The sequence below is a fragment of the Salmo salar genome, chromosome 15 (genome assembly GCF_965601325.2).
Source record: "Salmo salar chromosome 15, fSalSal1, whole genome shotgun sequence".
In the NCBI taxonomy this organism is placed as follows: domain Eukaryota; kingdom Metazoa; phylum Chordata; class Actinopteri; order Salmoniformes; family Salmonidae; genus Salmo; species Salmo salar.
In genome coordinates this window covers 72400694-72418790 of record NC_138305.1, presented here as the reverse complement: position 1 = coordinate 72418790, position 18097 = coordinate 72400694, and the positions used below count along the sequence as shown (strand labels likewise).

Sequence of the window (18097 nt, the reverse complement as noted above, 5' to 3'; positions counted from 1 at the left end):
TGATTTCTGTTTGCCATATATTTTTAACTGTTTTATTTCACAAAAGTTCTGAACCTATATACATTTTACGGACACAGTATATGCATTGCTGTTGAAGCAGCCTTAGTAGTCTAGGCCTATGGTAAGGGTAGCCTATGGAGGGCTTGATATTAAAAGGAAAACAAGCAATCTGTTTTTTAAAACTACAGCAATACTCAAAAAGTGAAAGGAAGTAGCATATGCAGGTATGTGAATAGTGAATAATGAAAAAGCATGAGGGCAAACAATCTAAAAAATAATTCATAGCACTTTCAGTGGACCATTTAAAACCACTTTATTCATAGACTATTTGGCTAATGGCCAGGATAAAAAAAAAGTACCCTTGCAATGCTGCTAAACCAGCCTTGATTAAGGGGAGGGTATGGTATAAAAACAAGGAAAATGTTGTTTTATGTATCGATACCATTCCATTCAATCAATTCCAGACATTGCTATGAGCCCGTCCTACCCAATTAAGGGGCCACCAGCCGTCTGTGAGACGTACTTATTAGCAAGTTCAGAATGCTTGACATTCATACTTGTGTACTCATATTAAACAATGTATCACAAAGAGACACACAAACCTTGAGACACCTAGATCGATGTACATTGAAACAAAATAATATACTTCGACGACCTTCCAACAACCAAATAGATACATCTTTGGGTAAACTTTTATATTGAAAGATATTTACATATTCTGTGCTAAATAAAGGATTGTATATTTATTGTTTAAATTGTTAATAAATATTTAAAATGTATTTTAAGAGATTTTGTTTAACAAGTAATATTTTTGTTTCTCAAAAAGATGGGACTAATTTGTTCCACTGGTCCTGGGGCCCTTGTTAAGGTCAACAGAATTTGAAATGTAGTCAAATAAAAAAAGGCCCATAATGGTGTCAATCAAAATAATGACTGAATGTTCAATATTATCTGCATGTGCTGTGTCATATAGTTTTAATTTACTGTAGTACAGTACCAGTCAAAGTTTGAACACACCTACTCATTCAAAGGCTTTTCTTTATTTTTACTATTTTCTACATTGTAGAATAACAGTGAAGACATACAAGCTATGAAATAACACATATGGAATCATGTAGTAACCAAAAAAGGGTTAAACAAATCAAAATATATTTTATATTTTAAATTCTTCAAAGTAGCCACCCTTTGCCTTGATGACAGCTTTGCACACTCTTGGTATTCTCTCAACCTACTGGAATGCTTTTCCAACAGTATTGAAGGAGTTCCCACGTATCCTGAGCACTTGTTGGCTGCTTTTCCTTCACTCTGTTGTCCAACTCATCCCAAACCATCTCAATTGGGTTGAGGTTGGGTGATTGTGGAGGCCAGGTCATCTGATGCAGCACTCCATCACTCTCCTTCTTGGTCAAATAGCCCTGGCACAGCCTGGAGGTGTGTTTTGGGTCATTGTCCTGTTGAAAAACAAATGATAGTCCCACTAAGCGCGAACCAGATGGGATGGCATATCGCTGCAGAATGCTGTGGTAGCCATGCTGGTTAAGTGTGCCTTGAATTCTAAATAAATCACCAACATTGTTACTAGCAAAGCACCATCACACCTCCTCCATGCTTCATGGTGGGAACCACATATGGGGAGATCATCCATTCACCTACTCTGCGTCTCACAAAGACACAGCAGTTGGAACCAAAAATCTCATGTCTAATGTCCATTGCTCGTGTTTCTTGGCCCAAGCAAGTCTCGTCTTCTTATTGGTGTCCTTAAGTAGTTGTTTCTTTGCAGCAATTCTTCCATGAAGGCCTGATTCACGCAGTCTCCTCTGAACAGTTGATGTTGAGATGTGTCTGTTATTTGAACTCTGTGAAACATTTATTTGGGCTGCAATCTGAAGTGCAGTTAACTCTAGTAAACTTATCCTGTGCAGCAGAGTTAACTCTGGGTCTTCCTTTCCTGTGGCGGTCCTCATGAGAGCCAGTTTCGTCATAGCGCTTGATGGTTTTTGTGACTGCACTTGAAGAAACTTCTTCAACTTCTTGAAATGTTCCTTATTGACTGACCATGTCTTAAAGTAATGATGGACTGTCATTTCTCTTTGCTTATTTGGGCTGTTTTTGCCATAATATGGTCTTGGTCTTTTACCAAATAGGGCTATCTTCTGTATACAACCCCTACCTTGACACAACACAACTGATTGGCTCAAACGCATTAAGAAGGAAAGAAATTACACAAATTAACATCTAACAAATGAGTCAGGTTTCAAGACTGGTCATTCAACTGAGACTGCTCTTCTCTGTGTCACGGAGGCTCTCCGCACTGCTAAAGCTAACTCTCTCTCCTCTGCTCTCATCCTTCTAGACCTATCTGCTGCCTTTGATACTGTGAACCATCAGATCCTCCCCTCCACCCTCTCCGAGTTGGGCATCTCCGGCGCGGCCCACGCTTGGATTGCGTCCTACCTGACAGGTCGCTCCTACCAGGTGGCGTGGTGAGAATCTGTCTCTGCACCACGTGCTCTCACCACTGGTGTCCCCCGGGGCTCTGTTCTAGGCCCTCTCCTATTCTCGCTATACACCAAGTCACTTGGCTCTGTCATATCCTCACATGGTCTCTCCTATCATTGCTATGCAGACGACACACAATTAATCTTCTCCTTTCCCCCTTCTGATAACCAGGTGGCGAATCGCATCTCTGCATGTCTGGCAGACATATCAGTGTGGATGACGGATCACCACCTCAAGCTGAACCTCGGCAAGACGGAGCTGCTCTTCCTCCCGGGGAAGGACTGCCCGTTCCATGATCTCGCCATCACGGTTGACAACTGCATTGTGTCCTCCTCCCAGAGTGCTAAGAACCTTGGCGTGACCCTGGACAACACCCTGTTGTTCTCCACTAACATCAAGGCGGTGATCCGATCCTGTAGGTTCATGCTCTACAACATTCGCAGAGTACGACCCTGCCTCACACAGGAAGCGGCGCAGGTCCTAATCCAGGCACTTGTCATCTCCCGTCTGGATTACTGCAACTCGCTGTTGGCTGGGCTCCCTGCCTGTGCCATTAAACCCCTACAACTCATCCAGAACGCCGCAGCCCATCTGGTGTTCAACCTTCCCAAGTTCTCTCACGTCACCCCGCTCCTCCGCTCTCTCCACTGGCTTCCAGTTGAAGCTCGCATCCGCTACAAGACCATGGTGCTTGCCTACGGAGCTGTGAGGGGAACGGCACCTCCGTACCTTCAGGCTCTGATCAGGCCCTACACCCAAACAAGGGCACTGCGTTCATCCACCTCTGGCCTGCTCGCCCCCCTACCTCTGAGGAAGCACAGTTCCCGCTCAGCCCAGTCAAAACTGTTCGCTGCTCTGGCACCCCAATGGTGGAACAAGCTCCCTCACGACGCCAGGACAGCGGAGTCAATCACCACCTCCCGGAGACACCTGAAACCCCACCTCTTTAAGGAATACCTAGGATAGGATAAAGTAATCCTTTTAACCCCCCCCCCCCCCCCCCTTAAAAGATTTAGTTGCACTATTGTAAAATGGTTGTTCCACTGGATATCATAAGGTGAATGCACCAATTTGTAAGTCGCTCTGGATAAGAGCGTCTGCTAAATGACTTAAATGTAATGTAAATGTAACAAGGCACACCTGTTCATTGAAATACATTCCAGGTGACTACCTCATGAAGCTGGTTGAGAGAATGCCAAAAGTGTGCAAAGCTGTCATCAAGGCAAAGGGTGGCTACTTTGAAGAATCTCAAATATGAAATATATTTGGATTTGTTTAACACTTTTTTGTTTACTACATGATTCACTATGTGTTATTTCATAGTTTTGATGTCTTCACTATTATTCTACAATGTTGAACAAAGTAAAAAGAAAGAAAAACCCTTGAACGAGTAGGTGTGTCCAAACTTTTGGACTGGTACTGTAGCTAAAAGCTTGTGATCAGGATGCAGAAGCATGATGTATAGGGAAGTTGTTTTCTCTTCCTCTACCACCGAAGGCAGCATTCGGAGTGTCAACACCATATGCATGCTACCTATATCTCTTAAAGGAACATCCTTACCCATGCATCCTTACATCCTTACATCCTTACCCATGCATTAGCCTACAATATCCATATCCAAACCCATGTACACCATTCCGGGGCATCATAAATACTTTACTTTTCTCCTTTATGTACCCTAATGTTTTCTTACTATGTAACGTACCTTTCACTAATAATGGTGACCAAGACAATAACAGCGTCAAAGCAAAATGCAGGTCTCGCAAGTTTCTCAGCATATCTTGGAAAGACATGCCTTGGTGGAAGTTTCGGGTCTGCTTAGAAAAACCTGTACAACCACATTGAGGTGTTCAAGCGATCAATTGGTATGGTGCTTAACAGGACTTGCTCTTTCTCTTTCTCCCTCTCTCTGTGTGGGAGTCTCTCTCTCCCCCTCTCGCTCTCACACTGTGTGTGTGTGTGTGTGTGTGTATGAGAAAGAGAGAGAACATTCCATTTTCGTAGAAAAAAGGCTGACTATCTAATGTTCCAGAGCTGCACAACAGTAACAATCAAAACAAATCCAGTATTTGAACATGAACATTTAACAACAAATGTTAATTCTGTTTATTCTCGGCCTCTGGCAAAACATAATCTATTTTATTCACCAATTATCTGTTTTCCCATAACCTCTAGCTAATACCAGCTCTGCTCTGGACATGCAGAACACATGCGGAATGACAGATGTAATATATATAGAGAGCGAGAGAGAGAAATTGAAATGAGAGAGCGAGAGAGAGGGGGGGCAAGGAGACCCCATTTGGGGCTCAGCAGAAGGACAGAGTGGGTAGAGAGGAGGTCTAGTACTAGAAGGTGCCTCCGTCACTGGGAAAAGGGTTTCAGTCAGTGTGTATTGATGTTTTCTCGCGCACGCCTCTCTACATTCTTCAGCCTACGAGCGGCCACGCAACATCAGCAGAGAGCGCGGAGAAGGCAGAGCCGTCTGTGAGAAAGCGCAACTTTACAGACCTTTCAGGACATAAGGTTGGTCAACTTTTTTTGGACATTCACCATCATTAAAAAAAACAAGTTCTGCATGCATTGCTTCCATTCTCAGCCTCTGAATACTGTTTCAACAGATACAATTGTTGCTCCTTATAACAATGTGACAAATGTGACGGGTATGCCAATTACATCACAAAAATGTCACGTTTTGTTACATTGTTAAAAGGAGCAGCATGGTTGTTGAAACAATATTCAGAGCTGGACGGGGGACCCATATGGCCCAATGTAAATATCACATTCAGCCTGTCAAAAAGAACATGAAAGGGTTACTGTAATTTCTGGTTAAATATTTGTCACAGCTAAAATGGGGGAAGGAGGTAGAGTTTTTTGTAGGCTATTTTACGCCACTTATGACAGCGCCAAAGCTGGTAGTGTGAGTCTACAGTGTCACATCATGTCCCTTGAGACTTTAATCTATCTAGGCCCTATCTACCAATATTTATATCAGTGGCACTGCCATCAATAGATAATTGACTCATAGGCTATTCCAAGGCGCACATTGGATAAAAAGTACATTTGGTATCGCAAGCCTACATAAACTTGACGTAGGTTATTATTAGGCAATAGCTGAAACTAGACCTCAGGAAATAGCGCGGTCTATTTTTACTGACAGACCCTTTTCCATGACATTCATTCTAGCCTACATTCTTCATAAACTTCTGTCAAATCTAACTATGCTGTTCAAGTATAGACACCTGAGTTGATTAACCGTTCACAGGATTGGTTAACTCTTGAGGTTGCTAGGGTCTCCACCGAGCTAGGTAAATCTGCTTTTAGTTTTAATGCACCGTATTGCTGGAACAAAATTCAAAATAGATTTTCATCTTGATGTTCTGGTGCCGTTCAGCAATTTAAAGTATTGATTGGGAACTTATTTGTGTAGGAATGTAACTGTTTTTCTGGTTGATTTCTGATGTTTTATTTGTGATTCCCATGACTGTATTTTTGTATTTTAATGTGTAGGATTATATTTTTGTAGTATATACACCTTTGTAAGGGAGACCTAGTGTTACAGAGTCTAGTTTGATAGATAATCAACTAACTGGGCTGTTCCCTGGACCCAGTATGTAGGGGTTGTACAATGCTTGAACAATTACATTTTAGTCATTTAGCAGACACTCTTATCCAGAGCAACTTACAGTAGTGATTGCATACATTTCATGCATTTATTTGTTTAAATTTTTTTGGTACTGGCCCCCCATGGGAATAGAACCCACAACCCTGGTGTTGCACACACCATGCTGGCGTTGCAAACACCATGCTCTACCAACTGAGCCACAGGGAAGACTGAACTTGACAAATGTGTCTGTCTTTATTATTCTTTATTATTTCATCTAACATATAGTACAAAAACACCTAGGTCTCAATGTGTTTCCCTGTTAAAATAAAGGTTAAATAAAAAGTCACTCACCTTGACTGCACTATAGCCTGTTACTGTAACAGAGCCTATATGGCAACCCATTTGCACTAGCCATTGCCATAAAACTCAGCTGAGGCGCATGGAGGGGGTGGGGGTGGTAGTGGAGGGGGAATGTGACCACAGTCACCTGGGGATAGGAGAGTTGAACATAGGTTTATGGTTCCATGACGAATGTCGCTGTATCGAATTGGAAAAATTCCTTCGGAGCCGCTGAGTCGCTTTCTGCTGAGCTCCAGCCGGAGAATTAATGAAAAATAGCAAACAATGAATGTCTTGGTCACTTGCATGTCTTGGTCACTTTTCGCTGGTCTGTCATATCTGTACAGCATCGACCTACTATCCGTTCTCCCTGTTTATGTTGCAGCGTGGGTCCTAGGCGTCTACATGCCCGAACCAGAAGATCCGCGTCGGACTCCGCAAGGTGTCTCCTACGCCGACCTGAAGCACTTCGTCAATGCCGACGGACAGCACTTGTTCTGCCGCTACTGGGAGCCGGATGCCCCACCAAGGTCAGTGGATGAAATGTCATGTGAGGTGTAAAACCGGACATGTATGGTATGCTAGAGACTGTGATAGATTCAACTAAAATAGAACCTAATGTTCTCCATTCAGTGAGTTATATGCTCCTGTGCTTGCCCCCTGCTCCCTCATCCCATAAAACCCATCTAAAATGGAACAGACTCCACTACATCAGAGAGTTGGCCCTGGAAACAGAGAGGCCCACACAACATCTGGACTGTAGTATCACACCAAACCATGGAGCCTGCAGTGTAACAGACTCACCCTCGCTCTGGAATCATTTTACATTTGAGTAATTTCGCAGAGTGAACAAAGGCACAAAAACAGATTTTTCACCTCGGGGATTCGAACCAGCAACCTTTCAGTTACTGACCCAAGGCTCTTAACTACGAGGCTACCTGCCGCTTTAGTTTTCCATAAACCACCACTAGTTATGTGAGCATGTTCCTTGTTTGTGGGCGGATTGAGAATCTGTCTCGCATCACACACACAGCTCCTGTCATATAGGCTAGCCTACAACATGTCACTGAGCCATTCTTTTGATAAGAATGGCGCCGGACGAGATGGCTGCCATTTTACGATCTCCTAACCAATTATGCTATTGTGTGTGTTTTTTCACGTTATTTGTAACTTATTTTGTACATAAGGTTTCTGCCACCGTCTCTTATGACCGAAAAGAGCTTCTAGATATCAGGACAGCGATTACTCACCTCATACTGGACGAAGACTTTTTCTTTAACTAGTCGGACATGAAGGATTTACTTCAGACACTCGACAAGGCCCAAATCACCGTGATTCCCATGAGAAAGAGACAGAGATATCTGGAATGTAGGTTGGGGTACCTTGTAAGGATTCGACGGCGAGTGGATAATCTGCCTCCATCATCAGTCCTACTAGCCAATGTACAATCATTGGATAACAGAATAGACAAGCTATGATCATGAATATCCTACCAACGGGACATTGAAAACTGTAATATATAATGTTTCACCGAGTCGTGGCTGAACGGCGACAGGAATAACATACAGCTGGCGGGGTTTACGCCGCCTCCGGTAAGACAAGGGGTGGTGGTATGTGTATACTTGTAAACAACAGCTGGTGCACGAAATCTAATATTAAGGAAGTCTCAAGGTTTCGTTCGCCTGAGGTAGAGTATCTCATGATAAGCTGTAGACCACACTATTTACCAAGAGAGTTTTTATCTATATTTTTCGTAGCTGTCTATCTACCACCACAAACCAATGTTGGCACTAAGACCGCACTCAATGAGATGTATAAGGCAATAAGCAAACAGGAAAACGCTCATCCAGAGGCAGCGCTCCTAGTGGCCGGGGAATTTAATGCAGGGAAACTTAAATCTGTTTTACCTCATTTCTACCAGCATGTTAAATGTGCAACCAGAGGAGAAAATAAAATCTAGACCACCTTTACTCCACATACAGAGATGCATACAAAGCTCTCCCTCGCCCTCCATTTGTCAAATCTGATCATAATTCTATCCTCCTGATTCCTGCTTACAAGCAAAAGCTAAAGCAGAAAGCACCAGTAACTAGGTCAATAAAGAAGTGGTCAGCTGACGGAGTTGCTAAACTACAGGACTGTTTTGATAGCACATACTGTAATGTGTTCCGGGATTCTTCCGATGGCATTGAGGAGTACACCACATCAGTCACTGGCTTCATCAATAAGTGCATCGATGACGTTGTCCCCACAGTGACTGTACGTACATACCCCAACCAGAAGCCATGGATTACAGGCAACATTCGCACTGAGCTAAAGGGTAGAGCTGCCGCTTTTAAGGAGCAGGACTCTAACCCGAACGCTTATAAAAAACCCTGCTATGCCCTCCGACGAACCATCAAACAGGCATAGCGTCAATACAGGACTAAGATTTAATCGTACTACACCGGCTCCAACACTTGTTGGATGTGGCAGGACTTGCAAACTATTACAGACTAAAAAAAGGAAGCACAGCTGCGAGCTGCTCAGTGACACAAGCTTACCAGACCAGCTAAATTATTTCAATGCTCGCTTCGAGGCAAGCAGCACTGATGCATGCATGAGAGCATCAGCTGTTCCGGATGACTGTGTGATCACGCTCTCCGTAGCCGTTGTGAGTAAGACCTTTAAACAGGTCAACATTCACGAGGCCGCAGGGCATGAAGGATTACCAAGACGTGTACTCCAAGGATGCGCTGACCAACTGGCAGGTGTCTTCACTGACATTTTCAACCTGTCCCTGACTGAGTCTGTAATGCCAACATGTTTCAAGCAGACCACCATAGTCCCTGTGCCCAAGAACACTAAGGTAACCTACCTAAATGACTACCGACCCGTAGCACTCACGTCTGTAGCCATTAAGTGCTTTGAAAGGCTGGTCATGGCTCACATCAACACCATTATCCCAGAAACCCTAAACACACCTTAATTTGCATAACGCCCAACAGATCCACAGATGATGCAATCTCTATTGCACTCCACACTGCCCTTTCCCACCTGGACAAAATGCTATTCATTGACTACAGCTCAGCGTTCAACACCGTAGTGCCCTCAAAGCTCATTACTAAGCTAAGGACCCTGGGACTAAACACCTCCCTCTGCAACTGGATCCTGGACTTCCTGACGGGCCACCCCCAGGTGGTAAGGGTAGGTAACAACACATCTGCCATGCTGATCCTCAACACGGGGGCCCCTCAGGGGTGCATGCTCAGTCCCAACCTGTACTCCAAGGTTCACTCATGACTACATGGCCAGCCGCGACTCCAACACCATGATTAAGTTTGCCGACAACACAACAATGGCAGACCTGATCACCGACAACAATGAGACAGCCAATAGGGGAGAAATCAGAGACCTAGCCGTGTGGTGCCAGGATAACAACCTCTCCCTCAATGTGATCAATACAAAGGAGATGATTGTGGACTACAGGAAAAGGAGGACCGAGCACGCCCCTATTCTCCTCGACGGGGCTGCAGTGGAGCAGGTTGAGAGCTTCAAGTTCCTTGGTGTCCACATCACCAACAAACTATCCTGGTCCAAACACACCAAGACAGTCGTGAAGAGGGCACGACAAAACCTATTCCCCTCAGGATTGAAAAGATTTGGCATGGGTCCTCAGATCCTCAAGAAGTTATACAGCTGCACCATCACTGGGACCAAGCTTTCTGCCATCCAGGACCTCTATACCAGGCGGTGTCAGAGGAAGGCCCTAAAAATGGTCAAAGACTCCAGCCACCCAGTCATCGACTGTTCTCTCTACTGCCGCATGGCAAGGACCTCAAAGTCTAGGTCCAAGAGGCTTCTTAACAGCTTCTAGCCTCAAGCCATAAGACTCCTGAACAGCTAATCAAATGGCTGCCCAGACGATTTGCATTGTCCCCCCCCCCCCCCCCCCCCCATTTACGCTGCTGCTACTCTCTGTTTATTATCTATGCATAGTCACTTTAACTCTGCCTACATTTACATATTACCTCAATTACCTCGACTAACCTGTGCCCCCACACATTGACTCTGTACCGGTACTCCCCATCCTCACCGCGGTCTAGGTGCTATATAAGTCCCATATTTTATTATTATTACCACCATCTGTCCCTAGAGTACCGCTAATTTAATTACTTCTATTAACAGTAGTGTGGGTCAGTTTATAGTAGTGCATTTTAATAGTAGTTTGTTTAGCATGAGCTATAGTTTAGACTGAAGGCTAGTTTGGGCATCTCATATGGTGGTGGGAAAAGCAGATAGAAACATATTTTAGGGCATTCTGTTCATGTGGTGGCATCATCTATAAAAATTCACATTTGGTATAGATATCTACAAGCTATCCTATGAATTCTCCCCTTTATGATAAGAGATTCTGTGAGATTCAGTCTCAGATTTTAAAGATTGGAATAAAATAAATGCCTGTTTACAACATCAAATTCATGCAACTTCTGCCATACATGTCCATTGATGACATCACTTACTGTGCATTTAGAGACTAGAGAGTGAGGGACTGCTGGTGGAAAGAAGTAGGTGAAAGGTGCCGGGAGAGGGGATGGCACCTTTACAATGATTGACAGATCTTTCAATAAATAATCTGGGGGCTGTGAACCAGTGAGACCTGTCTTTCTTTGTATACACAGGGCCGTAGCTATATACAGTGCCCTCAGAAAGTATTCATACCCTTTGACATATTCCACATTTTGTTGGAATAGCCTGATTTAAAAATGTATTAAATATGTTTTTTCTCACCCATCTATACACAATGGCGTATAATAACAAAGTGAAAAGATGTTTGTATATTTTTTTGTACATTTATTGAAAACGAAATACCGAAACATCTAATTTACATAAGTATTCACACCCCTAAGTCAATACTTTGTAGTAAAATCTTTCACAGAGTTTAAAGCTTTGAGTCTTTCTGGGTACATATCTAAGATCTTTCCACACCTGGATTGTGCAACATTTGACCATTATTCTTTTCAACATTTTTAAAGCTCTGTCAAATTTGTTGTTGATTATTGCTAGACAAACATTTTCATGTCTTGCCATAGATTTTCAACTATATGTAAGTCAAAACTGTAACTTGGCCACTCAATAACATTCACTTTCTTCTTGGTAAGCAACTTCAGTGTTGATTTGGCCTTGTGTTTTAGGTTATTGTCCTGCTGAAAGGTGAATTCATCTCCCAGTGTCGGGTGGAAAGCAGACTGAACCAGGTTTTCCTTTAGGATTTTGCCTGTGTTTAGCTTTATTACATTTTTTCATCCTGAAAAACTCCCTAGTCCTTAACGATTACAAGCATACCCATAACATGATGCAGCCACCACTGTGCTTCTAAATATGGTGAGTGGTACTCAGTAATTTGCCCCAAACATAGCACTTTGTATTCAGGACAAAAAGTGAATTGCTTTGCTACATTCTTTGCATTATTACTTTAGTGCCATGTTGCAAACACGATGCATGTTGTGGAAATGTTTTATTCGTACAGGCTTCCTTCTTTTCACTGTCAGTGAAAAGTTTGTATTGTGGAGTAACTCCTATGTTGTTGATCCATCCTCACTTTTCTCCTATCACAGCCATTAAACTCTGGAACTGTTTTAAAGTCACCATTGGCCTCATGATGAAATCCCTGAGCGGTTTCCTTCTTCGCTGGCAACTGAGTTATGAAGGACACCTGTATCTTTGTAGTGACTGGGTGTATTGATACACCATCCAAAGTGTAATTAATAACTTCATCATGCTCAAATGGATATTCAATGTCTGCTTTATATATTTTTACACATCTACCAATAGGTGCCCTTCTTTGCGAAGCATTGGAAAACCTCCCTGGTCTTTGTGGTTGAATCTGTGTTTGAAATTCACTGCTCGGCTGAGGGACCTTACAGATAATTGTATGTGTGGGGTACAGAGATGGGTTAGTCATCAAAAAATCACATTAAACACTATTATTGTACACAGAGTCCATGCAACTTGTTAGGTGACTTGTAAAACACACTTTTACTCCTGAATTTATGTAGGCTAGCCATAACAAAGGGCTTGAATACTTATTCACTCAAGACATTTCAGCTTTTCCTTTTTAATTCATTTGTAAACATTTCGAAAAACATGATTCCACTTTGACATGTTGGGCTATTGTGTGTAGGCCTGTAACAAAAAATCTCAAATTAATTAATATTAAAATCAGGCTTTAACATAAAATGTGGAAGGGGTGTGAATAGTTTCTGAATTCACTGTATGAGGACACCGAGGTCCGGACCTCTGTAATTTTTTTAAATTAAAATATATACACTACAGGTCAAAAGTTTTAGAACACCTACTCATTCAAGGATTTTTCTTTATTTTTACTATTTTCTACATTGCAGAATAATAGTGAAGACATCAGAACTATGAAATAACACATATGGAATCATGTAGTAACCAAAAAAGTATTAAACAGATCAAAATATATTTTATTTTTTAGATTCTTCAAATTGCCACCCATTGCCTTGATGACAGCATTGCACACTCTTGGCAAGATGAAACAACTTAATATCGCCATCTGCCGGCCTTTGGGCTACTGACCACCAGACCTCCAGGGGGCCCTATTTATTTTGTTTGTCTCTCTCTCACTCAGATATCATATTAAGCCATGGCAAAATGTGTAGAATTGCAGGAAATGAGCTTTACAACTGCAAAAACAGTTGTTCTGTAAAGCAAACTTATTTGTTTACCTTTTTGTTAATAAAATACTTTTTCTGCTATCAGATCCCTTCGTACAGTACGTATGCAATTATTGGTTTTTAATCCCGGCGCTGAGTTAATGTGAGTTAAGGTGTAGTGGCTAATTGTATAACTCAGGGGTTCGTAAACTTTTTTGGCCCATTTTGATATCTGAAAATTCTCGCGACCCCAACCATGGGAAAATAATTATGTCGTTAAGTAGGTATTTCTTCTCAACTCGCTATCATATACTTTTAATGTGGGGCTATGACAGTCAGTTGCAAATTAGTCTTACATAATGTATCTTATCTCACCACCACTAATGAGATGGGTGTGCTTGATGCATGTCGCGTTGAAGCTTCTCTAAATCAGGGAGGGTGGTCGACAGTGCGCACCTCATCTCTGCTGTCACATCCAACCTGGATCGATATTTGGTTTTAATGCAGACGAGAGCACTGAATCCAGCTTCACACAGATATGGCGAAGGAGTTTTATGGTGCTTTCAAGAAAACTGTGAAAAATACAAGGCCAAATTATGACATCGGTGATCTTCAGGTTGGAAAGTCAGGGCTCTAGAAAGAGGCCCGAGTAGGAATTCTGTGTTGGATGACCGTTCAAAACGATTATTCCCAGTCGGAGCTTGTTTTGATTTAATTTTATCTTTTAGATTTGAATAATTTTCATTTAGATTTTGAAGGTTAACCACATTACAATGATTTTGAGACACAAAGACAATATTATAATATATGTGTTTTTGTATATATATTATTTTCTCCAGGATTTGGGAAAATCCCACACAACCCCATTTTCATATCAGGCAACCCCACATGGGGTCGCAACCCCTAGTTTGGGAACAGCTGGTATAGCTAATAGGCTATGTGTTTGTAGATCGACTCCGGTGAATGAAGCTACAGCAACCATTGTGATAATGGCTGGGGACATTTTTGCTTGTTTATGCTGTTCTCCAAATAGAATTGTATATATTTTTTAATTGTATAGAAATGCAGTGAATGAGCTTCAACTTTCTAAAAATGTCTTGGAAATTTGAAGAATTTCCAATCCCCCCTGTCTAGACCTCACTAAAACTCAGACCCTGGCTACGGCCCTGGCTCCACACACATGCATGCGCACGCAAACACAGACTAGTGGTTAGAGCATTGGGCCATTAACCTAAAGGTTGCTTGTTCAAAATCCAGAGCAGACAAGGTGAAACATCTGTCCTTGAGCAAGGCACTTCAACCTAATTGCTCCAGGGTCATCATTGATAATGGCAGACCCTGGCCGTGACCTCACTCTCCTAGCATGTCTCAGGGAGAGTTGGGATATGCAAAAAACACATTTCCAATTCACACATGCGTATTAATACACACGTATAAACTGGGTGGTTCGAGTCTTGAATACTCTGTGTTGCGTCGTACTTAAGAACAGCCCTTAGCCGTGGTATATTGGCCATATACCACACCCCCTCTGGCCGTATTGCTTAAATAACGCACGGTGTAATTGCACGGTATAATCCATGAATATGAAGTTCATTCTTACGTGTTCTATATTTGAGCTGCTTTTGAAAGCAAAAGTCGAATTGAAAACATTATTGGCATTGAATTCGATTTTCATAATAGCAAGCTAGGATGATGGTTTGGTTAGCTACGCTAGCAAGTCTGTTTGTTTGGCTACCAAGGCAACTACTGTGGCTATCTAACTAGCTAGTAAACTTGATAGCTACTTCAGTGGATGTTGGCACATTTCTACTGGCAAATAAATACATTCTAGCGGCAAATACAGTATGTCAATTTATAGCCATGGTATAAAAGGGATAACCAACCCAGAGCTCTATGCGTTCTCTGGAATACAATAACTCTGTCGAAGGTCAGTTCCACTCCTTCCATGTCGTGCACTATTTACCTGAGAACGCATAGCCCCTCGTTGATTATCCCTTACACACAGTGCATGTGTGAAATATGACAAGTATAAACACCCACCAAATGATGTATTATTAATTACACACACACACACACACACACACACACACACACACACACACACACACACACACACACACACACACACACACACACACACACACACATAGTTAAGAGGGTCATTACACTATTGATGTTTGGAGTCAGGATTACAAGAATTCCCTACCAAACAAGGCAGGCTTGAATGTTTGTCTTACTGCTTTTTTTTCCTCACTTCCCTTCTCTCTGGCTTTCTCACTGTCTATTACTCTACATTTTCCGTGATCAAAGTGGAAATTACATCTGTATCAAGGCATGCTTATTTGGCACTTCTGGTTTTAGCAGTATTCACCTGCGCTGTCCTCAGTCCCCAGCCCTGCCGTAGTCAGTTAAATTAGGGTTTTGACCCTGAAGTGTTGAGCGGCTCTTAATCTGATTAAGACGCCAGTGTTCAGGCCCTGGCCCATTCACAACCTCTACCTCTATCGCTCCCTCCCTCCCTCGACCACACACGTACAGGTTGATACGCCGTACAGAGTTCAGTCTGCGTCTCATGAAGACGATTATCATCTTGGCTTGTTTAATGCTGTGTCGAAAACGTTATGTTACTTCGGGCTGGAGGCAGCATTTGGGTCGAAGCCACATTCTGTGAGACAAGTGGGTTTCAAATTCCTTGGAGGAAGAGGGTGAGATAGAAAGAGAGGGAGCGGGAGAGAAAGAGAGAGGGAGAAAGTGAAAGGGGGAAAGAACATTTCAACTCCCCACTCCCATTCCCAAGACACTGAATATACTCACCACAATCCACTGAGATAAGCTCTATAGAAGCCCTACTGTCCCATGTGTGTTGGGAACATTATGTTCACACAAAGGCGCACTATGAGCGGCTCCTCAGCCAACAAGTGCAGGGCAATCTCTAGCTAGCCGGAGGCTCTGAAATAAGAACGAGAGAATGAAAGAGAGAGAGAGAGAGAGAGAGAGAGAGAAACTGGAACAGAGAAACCACTAATGAAGCTTGATGAACAGCTACTCTCTCGCTCTCTCCCTCTGTTCCATCTCTCTCAATCTCTTCCATTCACTCTCCTTCTCTGAACACGTTCAAGCTAATTGCATCTGACTGAGAGATTCACTCCGTTTTGTAGACTGGTTATAAACAGGAACCAAAGCCTTACCGGCAAGCTGGGTTGGTTCGCCGCTCTTTCCCATGGCTATGTGTCTGTTTATTGGAGATTCCAACCCCTGTCTGGTTCCAGTTAACTCTGCTGTTCCTTGGGCAAACAAGGGTGTGGTGCGGTTCAGATAACTGCTTACACTGAAAGACAAGATGTGGAATGTTTTATTAACGACGAAACCCTTCGATGGGCGATCAAGAGGATGTTCTCACAGAGTTGTTGATATGATCACTATCTAGTCACTGGATGAGTGGACTCAAGTCCCAACCACGTCCTTCCGATAGAGGGATCGCCAACTCAATTAGGGACAATCAAAAATAATCTGAGTGCCCTCGTCAACTAATTGCAACACCCCCTCTGAGTGTTTTAATATAGTACAAGAGGTGTGCATGAAATGTGACTGACTTCACTCTTCTTCCTTGTGTCCTGCAGGGCTCTGGTGTTCGTGGCACATGGGGCAGGAGAGCATTGTGGGCCGTATGATGAGATCGGCCGGACCCTGAAGGAGCAGTCCATGCTTGTCTTTGCGCACGACCACGGTGAGCCAAAACACGCTGCAGCGGTGTTGTAGTACGCGATCAAGTGTTAGATAGGTGTATTATCCTTTCAGCATTACAAATGTGCAACTTTAATGAAATGTTACTTTAAAAAATGGTTGGAAAGCAACTTTTGGCACTACCAAGGGACTTGGGCATCGACTTAGACTCGAGGCTTTAGTGACCTGACTACATCACTGTCATGCAGCGCTTCTTAGTAGAGTCACAGAGGTAGCACTTCATTTTACAGTCACCAAATTGCCACCAAAAATACTGGAGAAGTCCTACCCATTGCAGCCACATCATTTACTGCTAGTAAAATACCAGTGGAAATCTTACCATAGACATATGTGATGCCACGGCGTAATATGTCTGTTATCGCTAGAACAGTTTGTACGTTTTAGTATAGAATAGGAATGGTGACTGAGTGTCACCCAGTCTCATAGTGAAGTAGAGCAGGTCCCAGTTGTGTTGAGCAACAGCTCTAGAGTCAACGCCAAATGAGAGTTGGAACTCCCTGTTCCCTGTGATCTAATGAGTGACAGGTCATAGAATGTCAGTGTACAGCACTCCACAGAGACCTCTGGGAATGTCATCTTCATTAATGATTCATATTGTGTCAAAGTAAAACGTGACCTATTAACATGGATTTTTTTCCAAGGTTATTATACAGTAACGATGTAATGTTCGTCATAGGAAGTGGACCAAGGCGCAGCGGGTTGAGTGCTCATTATAACTTTATTTAGAACACTTATCAAACAAAAACAAGAAAACGAACGGACGACAAACAGTAATGCAGGCTACACACAGCTATGCACAAACAACCTCCCACAATTCCCATAACAAACACACCCTATATATAGGACCTTCAATCAGAGGTAACGATAAACAGCTGCCTCCAATTGAAGGCCTAATCCCAATAAACTAAACATAGAACTAAACACCCTAGATCAGACATAGAATTACACAACATAGAACCTAACCAAAAACCCCGGACTAATCTAAACAAACACCCCTCTACAAAACACATATGCCAACAAACCCCGAACCACAAAAACAAACACCCCCTGCCACTTCCTGACCAAACTATAATAACAAATAACCCCTTTACTGGTCAGGACGTGACAGTACCCCCCCCCCAAAGGTGCAGACCCCGGATGCACCTCACAAAAAAAAGATCTACAAAAATAAACCCCTCAAACTAAAGGGAGGGAAGGGAGGGTGGCTGCCGTCTCCGATGGTTCCCGTGCTACACCACCCCTCCCCAAACCT

General features: G+C 42.8%; 1 protein-coding gene across 1 annotated transcript in view; it reads left to right on the top strand.

Annotated features, from left to right (window-relative positions):
* Positions 1-4943: 4943 nt before the first annotated feature.
* mgll (monoglyceride lipase) overlaps positions 4944-18097 on the top strand; it is a 31824-nt gene continuing 18670 nt past the window's right edge. Inside the window, exons 1-3 of the mRNA NM_001140001.1 lie at positions 4944-5022; positions 6828-6972; positions 16722-16828. Of these exons, the coding sequence (NP_001133473.1) occupies positions 6848-6972; positions 16722-16828 (232 nt within the window). The 5' untranslated portion in view covers positions 4944-5022; positions 6828-6847. The remainder of the gene's footprint in view (positions 5023-6827; positions 6973-16721; positions 16829-18097) is intronic.